At 34.6% G+C, this 12,495-nt stretch overlaps 1 protein-coding gene across 1 annotated transcript in view; it reads right to left on the bottom strand.

Annotated features, from left to right (window-relative positions):
* The window catches only part of Mib1 (MIB E3 ubiquitin protein ligase 1), a 138,030-nt gene that overhangs the window by 111,461 nt on the left and 14,074 nt on the right, over positions 1-12,495 (bottom strand). The window contains exon 2 of the mRNA XM_026388089.2: positions 741-912. Coding sequence (XP_026243874.1) covers positions 741-912 — 172 coding nt within the window. The remainder of the gene's footprint in view (positions 1-740; positions 913-12,495) is intronic.

The raw sequence follows: 12,495 nt of genomic DNA on the forward strand, positions 1-12,495 counted from the left end.
CTGCCTTAAAAATCTAAAAAAGTCGGGGGGCAGGGCCTTAGAGATGTAACTTAGGGATAAAGCACCCCTGGGTTCAATCCCCAGTACCCCGCCCAAAAAAAAGGATCAATTTATCTATTCCTCCTTCTAGCTGTCTTTCTATCATTGGCTGTATTCTTGCTCCTAGTCATTATCTATAATAACTACATAAGAAAATTCCATCACTATTAATACCCTAGGCATTGCTTCTAAGATATCTAATACGCATCTCTACCATAGTCTAAAATAACATGTGATAATTATTGTTGATCTATTATTTCCTTTAAATTGTAAACTCCTTAAAAATACTGCATCTTATTTACATTCAAATCTTCACAAAAATAGTAGTCATATGGTCTTAATATATGCCTAATAACTCAATCAATGGGCCTTAGGGCTCATAACAATTGGAATAGAAAGCATAGTGAGAAAAAAATAATCAGTCTCTTTGGATTGCCTTTGAATTTCCAAATAATAAGTGATGTCAAATCTCTGTTAGAGAATTAATAACTCAGACTATCTCAGAAAAACATATACAGTTCCACCTTCATAGAGTTTTCCTCTCACGTTTCAGCAAACCCAGTCATGTTTACCCTGTTATTTGCTACCTACTTATACTAAATCAGCCGTCAGAAGTTATTTCCTAATCCTGTTTTTAAGGCTAACTAATAGTCACAATAAGGAGCCACAATGGAAAAAAAAAAAAAAATTGTTTCCCCTACCGTTCACTTCCTGGTGTAGTAATTCTGTAAAAGCGATGCCTTAAATGGTGTTTATCTCCATGATAACAAACTGTGCACAAATCATAATTTGTACACTCTGCACATTTCCATCGAATGCCAATGATTGGTTGTTGGCGACAGGTGTCACACATAGTTCCATCATGCTTGATGCCTATTAAAACAAAGATACATACTTATATTACTTACAAATACTTATTTGCATATTATTCCCAAGTGAAAAAATTAATACATCATTTTACAAGGTATTTTAATCAAGTAAGGAGAAACACCACTTATACCACATTAGTTTCAAGATAAGAGAACTAAAATATTTGGGATGGGCTTGTGGCTCAGCGGTACAGCACTCGTCTCACATTTGCGAGACCCTGGGTTCGATCCTCAGCACCACATATAAGTAAGTAAGTAAATAAATAAATAAATAAATAAATGTATTGTGTCCAACTACAACTAAAAAATAAATATTTTTAAGAGAGATCTAAAATATGTTAATTGGTACAAATTACAAACTATGTTTCTTTTTTTCCCATTCATTAGGAAGAACACAATTCAGGGTTCAATCCCCAAGACTGCAAAAAACAATAAGAATTCCAGTTTTTCTACAGTAAAACTTACCCTTTGATCCATAAACTGAAACTGAGATTCAATTCAGAGAAAGAAGGAAGAATCCTTTACCACCATATAGATATTACAGACTACAATACTCAAAAATCTTTAGAATCTCAAACTACTCTCCAGATAAACAAATACCGCAAAAGAAAAGACAATTTCATTCTCATGATATGGAAACAAACTATCAATTTAAGCGTTTACCTATAGGGCATTTTTTTCCGCCAGAAAACAAATTCTAGAAAATGATTAGCAAGCAAGTTTCCCTACTTAAGGGAAAGCAATACACCATGATATGGGGTCTTCCCCCAAAGGAAAAAAAGCATTTGGTAAAATGACTTCTACTAAAACTGTTCACACAGATGGATGAGACAGATGTTGAAACTATTAAAAGATACCCTTGGGGCTGAGGCTCTAGCTCAGTGGCAGAGCACTTGCCTAGCATGTGTGAGGCACTGGGTTCAATCCTTAGCACCACATAAAAATAAACAAAGTCATGCTGGCCAACTACAACCACCAAAAAAATAAGATACCCCTATAAAGTAATGAAAATAACTTTCATTTTAGGGCAATAGGATTGGGGGTAATATTCCTTTACTATTCTGTGATATTAATACCATTTGTTCATAAATTAAAACTAGAATTTTTAAAAAATAATTATTTTTTAGTTGTAGTTGGACACAATACCTTTATTTTATTCTTTTTTTTTTTTTTTTTTTTTTTTAATGTAGTGCTGAGGATCCAACCCAGGGCCTCACACATGCTAGGTGAGCACTCTACTGCTGAGCCACAATCCCAGGTCAATGCTAGAATTTTTTGAAACATTTTGTGGCTTCTGAACATTATAAACATATCCTAGATAATCAAGCTTAAGGATGTATAACAGTGACACTCTCCTGGATTAAAGTTCTGGTTCTGTCAATAATTATTTGGTACCCTTGAAGAAAACACTGTAACTGAAGTTTCTACATAAAAAATAAAGGTATTTATTTCAAAATAATTGGAGATGGATAGTGGGAAACTAAGGTGAGATTCAGATGAAAGATTAACCATGCTAAATTGGGTAATGGGTATATAGAGAGTCATTATATTCTTCTCTATTATGTCTAAGTTGAGGTTCTTTCAATAAATAAAATAAGCCATTTTCATTCCTAGAACCTTGGTCCCCTTTGGAGAAGGTAATATATTCTTTGGTAGTGAAGCAATATGTTCTAAAAATCAAATAAAAATGTGGTATACTTGCAAGAACTACAGTACAAAAATAGTAATATTATTACTAAATTCTACAGGAATTAATACACTATTGCTATTTCCTACAAAGGGGAAACCTCTATTATTCATTTTATATAACCAGAATTAAACCAAGGGGCAACTTGAGTGTAAGCCTGTGTCTGAGCTGAGAAGGTTAAGAGGATGAAGGTAGGAGTAGAAAGAAAGGAGGAAGGATAGAACAAGCTCTAAAATGACTGAAAGGAAACTGGAGCCAGGCCCAATGGCACAAACCTATAATCTCAAATCACTCAGGATTACATGGAGGATCAAAAGTTCAAGGCCAGCCTGGACAACTTAGGGAGACTCTCTCAAAATTTTAAGAGCTCTATCTTCAGAGATAGAGAACTTGCCTAGCATGGACAAGGCCCAAAGGAAGGAAAGAAAGAGCAATGCCTATTGGACTATAAAAGAGCATAATACCCCACGTTTTATGAAAAATCCCCTGCAGTCTCCTACCACACAAATGCCTGACTGTAGGGACAGGGGGTGTTCTTTACTCCCACTCCAATTGGGGGCAGGCCCTCTAGTATTTTCAAATATCACTCTTTCTGTAGTGCAGTAAAGAGAAATCAAGAAAGTAAAAATGACTAGCAAAAGAGTCAAGTTATAGGAAGTCTGAAGCATACCAGGTAAATCCATGGTGGTTTGAATTAGAATGGGGACAGCAGAAATGGAGAGCTGAAGTCAAGACTTAGTGACTGGGTCAGAAGATAAAAGATATAGAAAGTATGAATCATAAAGCATAAATAAGATCATTCAAAATAAATAAAAATATTAAGAGATATTTAGGGGGCTGGGATTGTGGCTCAGTGGCAGAGCACTTGCCTCATACAGGTGAGGCACTGGGTTCAATATACATATATATATTTTTATATACCACATAAAAATCAATAAATGAAATAAAATATATATTTAAAAAAGATATTAAAATATCTATTTAGGAATAGGCAATTAAGCAGCACATTAAACTGAAATCTAGAAACTGTTCTGCTTAAAAATGAGAAGGGAAGTATCAAGAAAAAAATAAATAAGAATATACTAATTAGGGCTATGGGTGCAGCTCAGCATGTGTGAGGTCCTGGATCTGATCCCCAGGACCAAAACAAACAAACAAATAAATCCAGGTCCTCCATTGATAGAAACAGACACCCAAAAAACTAAATCAGAAAAAAGAATGAGAAGAGTTTCACAGAAATGATGAGCAAACCCTTTCAAAGAAAGGAAGGAACTCACAGAAGAGCAGAATGTGTTCAATGAACCAAGTAGTCTCATATTTTAGCAGAAAAGTGCAATATAATCAGAGACTTGGCTAGGAAATAACAAAATCAAATACGATTTCTAACCTGTATATTCATATTACTACACAAAACTATTACAGGCACACATCTGTAGTCCCAGCTACTAAGGAGGGTGTCATAGCAAGATTCCATCTCAAATATTACATAAATATATACACATACATAAATGCAAAGCCATGTGATTTAAGACCCTAGCTCTGTAACTTGCTAGATACATAATATTTAAAATCGACTTACACTACTCTAGGACCAATATTGTGAAGTACAAATTGAGAAAACACTTCCTTTCACATGAAGGCTATAGTGACACAGAGGTGAACACACTTTGAAGGAATTTAAAGTAAAATGTAAATGCAAGCAGTTATACTGTATTTAATTTTAGTAAGAATTTATGAAATTTACTATTCATCTGCTTAAATAATTTAGTAATAAAAAATCATCAGAATTCCACAATCTTTATACAGAAATCAAAGAACTTAATAGGGTCTCAATTTCTTAGAAACTGCACACAGGAAGCAATTATTCATGTGAAATTAACCCCATTTTAGCAAATTACCCACCTTCTCCATGGCTATTCTCTTATTACTATTTTATCTCACATTTTTTCCCCACATCCTGTGGCTTCCTAGGGGTTTACTAATCTTCTCAATTCCTTTCGATTATTTTTGATCCAGAGCTACCACACAAAATAGCGATGCATGCCAGCAAATTATGCACCACTTTTTATCAGTTAATAACGATGTCTTCCTTTTATATTGTGCAAATTAAATCTGACTGTATCAATCATGAAATTATTATCAGTTATAGCCCAAAAAAACTATATTGAAGCCTAAATGAAATGTGAACTAAAATTTAAAAACCACAGAATTACAGCTACACAACTCAAAGCTATCAATATTCACCAGTATTACATGTTTCAGTCTTTTAGAATATGGATCAAAGGGCCAGGTAGTGCACAAGCCGGGAGGCTGAGGCAAGAGAATGACAAGTTTGAGGCCATCCTCAACAATTTAGAGGGACCCTGTCTCAAAAAAAAAAAAAAGTAAAAAGGGCTGGGTATGTGACTCAGTGGTTAAGCACCCCTGGGTTCAATCCCTAGATTCCCTTCTAGGGATATAAAATGAATACACAGAAAAGGGCTTGACTTTTTTTTCTGCGGTGCTAGGGATTGAACCCAAGGCTTTTTTCATGCTAGGCAAGCATTTTACCACTGAGTCACAACCCCAGCCTTTGACTTCTTCTCCTTTAATCACAAAAGGATTAAAAAATAAAATCAAAGTACCTAAATAGTCCACACTGGACATCCACATCCATATCCGTCCCTTAGGTCACTAAAAAATTACTATATTTTGCTTTAAATCATTATCAATTCCATAGAATGTACATTTTGAATAATAATTCTGTAATTATTTCTATAACTATTACTTCCAATAGAAATACAAAATTAAGTAAAAAATTGCTCTAGTTCACAAAGGATAATTTTTAGGTAAATTCTGAAACCTACTGACAAATTAAAACTATCATAACTGTTTGAGCAGAATTATTATTTGAATTTTCATAAAACTGCAATTTTTAAAGAGAAATACCAAGAATCACAACAGATTTTATGTTTTAAAATTCACAGAATTGAATAGTAAAATAAACATACCCCTGGCTTTTTTATATATATTATATATAAATTATATTCCTAGAAAACTGAGTGTATATTTAAAAGGGAAGAAAGGTATAACTGGTTGTATGTTCCACAGATGGCCATGCTAATTTATGACTCATCCTACGTGCTTTTTTAGGAGACCCCAAATGACACTCCACCATCAAGAGGTGGATACAGGGCTGAGGTTGTATCACAGTGGTAGAGTACTTGCCTAGCATGTGTGAGGCACTGGATTCAATTCTCAGCACCACATATAAATAAAGGTAAACTGACAATTTAAAAAAAATTTTAAAAGAGGTGGGTCACTTCTCTCTCCATTGGACCTAAGTAGACATTCCTAATTACTTCAATCAACAGAGTGCAGAGGAAGTGACAGTATATGACTTCTTAAGTTAGGTCATGAAAACTAATACAGATGCCATTTACTTGTCCTATCTGCCTGTCACTCTCTCCCCCTCAAGATTCACACCCAGTATGCACTAGAAACTCTGAGCCAATACATAGTAAGTCTAGCCACCCTGAAAAGTCACCACAGAAAGATCACGTGGAGAGGACCCAGAGTTAAAATGCCTAAGGAACTCTGGCTGCACCAGTCCCCTAGCTGTTTGGGTCTTCCAGCTGAGGCTCCAGACATTGTGCAGTATCAAAAAGCCATTCCTCACCACGCCATTACCGAAATTGCTGACCCACAGGAGCCAAGAGCATATAAACTGTTTTACACCACTCGATTTTGGGGTAACCATAGTACTGTAACCATAGTAACCAGAACAAAGCAAGTTGAAAACATTTTTTGATGTTTGTTAAATTATAGTTCCCTACAGTACAATGTACCAAAAATAAACTCAAGATAAAACAGAGCTCAATACAATTTTTTTTAAAAAAGACACAAAAGTGCTCATAAAAAGTTAAACAGCATATTTTACAATTTTAAACAAAGTCTTTATAAGCATGAAACAAATCTCAGAAGTCACACACATGCCAAGTGGGCACATATATACATAGTAGATAATGAGAGATCAATATGAAAACCCATGACAAATTGCTAACAATGGCTGGAGTGCACAATTTCACATTTTGTTCTTCATGCTTTTGAATTGTTAAATGTGTATTACAACCATGCTGTTAATTTTACACTTTAAACAAGAAGGCTGGAGATGCAGCTCATTCATAGAGCACTTTCCTAGCACAAATGAGTCCCTAGTTGGATCCCCAGTACCACAAACAGAACACCAACTAAATATACTATCTTCAGTGCATATTGTAGATATGTCAAGAAAGCCAGTCAGAGATCCCCGAGTAATAAATAAAAATTGACACAAATTCTATAGAAAACACTTGGCAAAATGTTTCAAATGACTTAAAGTCTTTGGCTTGCCTCCAAAAAAATTTTTAAAGTATGCCCCAAAATACTCAATTGTATGTGGTAAAAACAAAAATGTAACTTAATGATGTTGAAAATACAGGCTATGGGGGCTGGGGATGTGGCTCAAGCGGTAGCGCGCTCGCCTGGCATGCGTGCGGCCCGGGTTGGATCCTCAGCACCACATACAAACAAGGATGTTGTGTCCGCCAAATACTAAAAAATAAATATTTAAAAATTCTCTCTCTCTCTCTCTCTCTCTCTCTCTCTCTCTCCCTCTCTCCCTCTTTAAAAAAAAAAGAAAAGAAAAGAAAATACAGGCTATGTTAATTCTTAGAGGAAAATACATGTAGTTTAAACATGTAGAAAACATACTGCTAACATGGTAAATATATCATCATTTTATCAAGTAATTTGCAAGGAATTGAAGTATAACATTTTTGCCAAAAAATAATAAATAAATAAGACATATTACAGGAACACTAGAAAGATAATTTCCAAAACAAGACAGCACCTTGTAGTTGTCCAAATTTTTTGCACTATGTATTAATTCTAAGGAGCAGCTAGGTGAATAGGAGCACTTAAAATATAAGCACTAGAGATAATGTACATATCACTTAAAATTAAAACTGAAAAACAAAAACATGAGGGACCTAAGCAAGTGTCTACAGAAATCAATTTTCAAATTATTTTGCTAATAGTGTATACAGCTACTACTTACTTTTTACAGTCTTACTTTTTAAAATCCTTACACTGGGTTATATTATGCTTATGAAAACATACTTTTACCCAGGTATACTCTTCATGCCACATGCCTGATATTAGCAGCATCTAATCTACATCATCTGCCTTACCACAGGAAGGTGACCAAAAGTATCAGAATATCAACCATAGCTAATAGTAAATGTCCACACAATGGTTCAGTTCCTGAACAAGATCTAAAGTATGTCTCCAACATGTCATCACAAAAAAAAAAAAAAAAAAAGTAAAATGCACTAACAAAGTATCCATTACGCACTTAAAGGTGTATCCTGAACTAACCATGCAGCTCTTAAGGTGAGACTTGGCTAAGGAAAGGGCATAGGGAAAATACATTGACAGAAATAAATAAAAACTCTGTTTGCAACTACTGTCCTAATTTACATATTTTGTATCTCTAAGTTCATTTTCCACAAAGTACAATAACATTAACATTCATGAGCTCATAACTGATGTGCAGATTTCTTTAAAAGGAACCATTTAAACACACAATGACAACAACTAGTTAAAAAAAATCTACAATTCATGGTTTTAAAGAATACTTCAGGAAAACCATTAATGCACACAAAAACACATCCAAATCCTTTCTTGGTTCCCACAGTTCAAATGCCAACAAAACCACTGAACAGCTGTGAAACAGACTATCCCTGAGAATTGGAAGAGTAAACAAAGCAACCCACTCCACTACCAACATGAGCACTATAGAATTTTTAATGAGAATGCAACTGACTTTAAAAGTTGATGTTTAAAGAAAATATTAAACAGAAAAATGGCATTAAATAACAAGGTCAAAATTTTACTGACCTCTTATGGTAGGTAGTAAGTATCTTCCTGATACTACATTCACCAAATTCATTCTCATAAAACCAATAACCCCAACAAGATTTATTCCTTAAAATTTTCATTTCAGGTGTGGTGGCACACATCTGAAATCCCAGCAACTCAGGAGGCTCAGAGAAAAGAATCAAAAGTTTGATACCAGCCTCAGCAACTTAGCAAGACCCTGTCTCAAAATAAAAAATAAAAAGAGCTGGGGGGCTGGGGATGTGGCTCAAGCGGTAGCGCGCTCACCTGGCACGCACGGGGCGCTAGGTTTGATCCTCAGCACCAGTTAAAATAAAGATGTTGTGTCCACCGAAAACTAAAAAATAAATATTAAAAAATTCTCTCTCTCTCTCTCTCTCTCTCTCTCTCTCAAAAAAAGGGGGGGGGGGCTGGGGATATGACTCAATGGTTAAGTGCCCCTGAGTTACATCTCTGTACCCCCTCCCCCCAAAAAAAGAAAAACAAATTTTCATTTCAAAACACATTTCTTCTTGCTACAGAATGCCATATTACCTAATATATTACCCTAGAGAGATAATTAATGCTCTTTTCTTGTGAAGACATCTGCCACCAATAAATGAACCACCTGATAATAGCTTTTGACTCATTCTTTTAAAACTCAAATGACCATCTGCTCTAAGTTTTAATGGCATCTCTCCGAAGTTCAATAACTTAGAGAATTTACATAGCTGAAGTCTTTCTTGCAAACTTTTGTGAAAACAGTAAAGCATGCTAGTTAATATCAATAACCATAAGCTCTTGAGAAAACCAGAAAAAGCTCAGATTCACAAAGTAGTAATTAAAGGTAAATATTAAATTTCCCTATAGACCAAGGAAAATATTAAATTTCCCTATAGACCCCATATCAATTTATATTCTCACTTTATACATGTAAATAATAAAACTATTTAACCTTTCAAAACATTTCCCCATAGAAAAGATGACAGAAAACTAGAGTTTTCAATACAAACAGTTCAGTCTATTAAGCACTTCAATATGGAAAAAGACTATCTAAATTAGCAATTATTTAATAGCAAAAAAAAGAAAACAACCTAATTGTTCATTAACAAGAAAATGGCTACATATATTAGGTATACAATAAAATACCTAAAATAGATTTTGAACAGCCACAAAATTCAAAAAGAATCCTTCAATCATAATGCTGAGTATTTTTAAATTACAGAAGAATACAGTGTAACAAATATAGTACTACGTACTGTTTACATAGAAAGACATGACATTTAAATAATATAAAACATAACTCAGGAATAACAAAAAACTAACCTGATAGTTAACATAGGACAGGAAGAAAGACAATGTAACTGGAGAGCAATACACATACAGTGATCAAATATATTAGTAGTGCTTAGTTTCTACAACAGTATATTTGCTAATATTACTGACTTATCTACTTGGCTATTTAAAATATTATATGATAAATTTTAAAGCTTTCTAAAAATAAAAACAGCTGAGCAGGGGCTGGGGCTCAGCAGTAGTGCACTTGCCTGGCATGTGTGAGGCACTGGGTTCAATTCTCAGCACCACATATAAATAAATAAAGGTCTATCAACAAATGAAAATTAAAACTAAAAAATTTTAAAAAAAAACCAACAACAGCTGAGCACACCTATAATCCCAGCTGGGGAGGCTATGCCAGTAAACCACAAGCTCTAGGCCAGCCTGGGCAATTTAGCAAAAGCCCGTCTCAAAAATAAGATAAAAAAGGGTCTGGAATAAGGCTGAGTAATAGATTGCTTAGGGTCCAATCCCTGGTATCACAAAAAAATAAAGTAAAAAATCTTCAGTAGACTAGTATGGTGCCTAGCTAATCCACTAAAATTCTTGCCCAAATTAAAAGACTTCATCTAACATTAAAAAGAATTTATACCAGTCACGATGGCATACACCTGTAATCCCAGCGGCTCGAAAGGCTGAGGCAGGAAGATCACAAGTTCAAAGCCAGCCTCAGCAACTGAGTGAAACCCTGTCTCAAAATAAAAAATAAAAAGGGCTAAGGATGACTCAATGGCTATAGAGCCAATCCCTGGTACCAAAAAAAAACAAACAGAATTTGGGCTGGGGCTGTAGCTCAGTGGTAGAGTACTTGCCTAGCACATGTGAGACACTGGGTTCGAGCCTCAGCACCACATAAAAACAAAATAAAGGTATTGTGTCCACCTACACTATTAAAAGAATTTACAATTCTTTAACAATTATCAAATGTAATTAGTTACTGTGGCATAATTTTATGTCATTCAACCAACGAAGAAATTCTATTTCTGATTTATAGATTCATCGACTTTAACCATAGGGCTGGGGATTTAGCTCAGTGACAAAGCACTTGCTTAGCACTGGGGGTGGGGAGGGGCACACACACACACACACACACACAAAAAAAAAAAAAAAAACTTTAACCCCAAATCACATGTGACAAAAAATTATTACAGATTAATGTAGGTTAACCAAACTCCAGTATCCATCTTTATTCTCCTGAACTATTAAATTACTAATTCCTTTAGAATAGTCTCAACTATAATTAAAACTCTTAATGAGGGTAAGGCCTTTGTGACCTACCAGCTGGTTGGTATATTCCACATTCCTGACTCTTGAGAAATACTAAATTAAAGAAAATAAGATTGTTGTGATTAACAATACCAGCCACTATTTACTACTACCAAGTTTGGTGCTATACTTTTTTTTTTTTTTTTTTTGGTACTAGGGATTGAACCCAGGGGCGCTAAACCACAGAAACACATCCCCAGCCCTTTTTGTATTTTTTTTTTAATTGTTTTTTTTTAATTGTTTTTTTAATTGGTCGTTCAAAACATTACATAGTTCTTAATACATCATATTTCACAGTTTGATTCAAGTGGGTTATGAACTCCCAATTTTACCCCGTATACAGATTATTTAAAGGCAGGGTCTCACCGAGTTGCTTAGGGTTTCACTAAATTGTTGAGGCTGGCTCCTCACAGAAGCCGTGTGGCCACCAAACCCAGCTATATTTTTATTTAACCCTTTGGACACTACTTAAATAGACATTATCATTCCTGTTTAATAGGTGAAGAAAATGAAGCCCTTGCCTAAAGTTACAGATTAGTAAATTCAAGGTGGATCTTACAAACTTTAGAGTGCTTCAGTCTATCATGGGTACCCCTCTCCCAACTTAAATCGTCTAAAGAATGATAACATATCTAGGGCATCTTGTTAATATAATTTATTAAATCCTACTCTAATATTTAATTTCAAAGAAATACATTTTAATCAAAAAGATTCCTTTTAAAATTAATTTCAACAATATAAAAGAGAAATACACCATCTACTTCCAGCCAATATTTTTTTTCATGATGGGGGGTACTGGGCATTGAACCCAGAGGCACTTTACCACTGAGCCACATCTCCAATCCTTTTTATTTTTTTTATTTTAAGACAGGTTCTCACTAAATTGCTTAGGGCCTAATTAAATTGCTGAGGCTGGTCTCGAACTTGCAATCCTCCTGCCTCAGCAGGAGGACTATAATCCTGAGCCACTGGGATTACAGGCATGTGCCACCAGATCTGGCTTCCAACCAATTTTTAATATGCATTAAGAAAATTTCTTTGACAGTATCACCCCAAAATCTACAACCCTCCCATCATATCTTTTCTATTTTTGTAATCTCAGCTACTCTATTGTAAGTACACACAATAAAATTATAACCAGGCCACATTCAGTCCAAACAAAAGAAACAAGTAGTCAAAATAGGTGTAGTAAAAATAGGTGTACAATTAGAAATTTTAGTAATATATTTGCATTTTTAGCATTTGTTACACAAGAGTAAGAAATTAATCGAGTGAAACATAAGAATTTCATTTTATGGGTGAAGAATTGAGGTTCGAATTAGGGGGAGAAAAAAGAAGACTACTACTAATACTATCACACACACACAAAAAAAGTTCCCACATACCACCCCATTTTTT

This window comes from Urocitellus parryii, chromosome 13 (assembly GCF_045843805.1).
Source record: "Urocitellus parryii isolate mUroPar1 chromosome 13, mUroPar1.hap1, whole genome shotgun sequence".
NCBI classification, from domain to species: domain Eukaryota; kingdom Metazoa; phylum Chordata; class Mammalia; order Rodentia; family Sciuridae; genus Urocitellus; species Urocitellus parryii.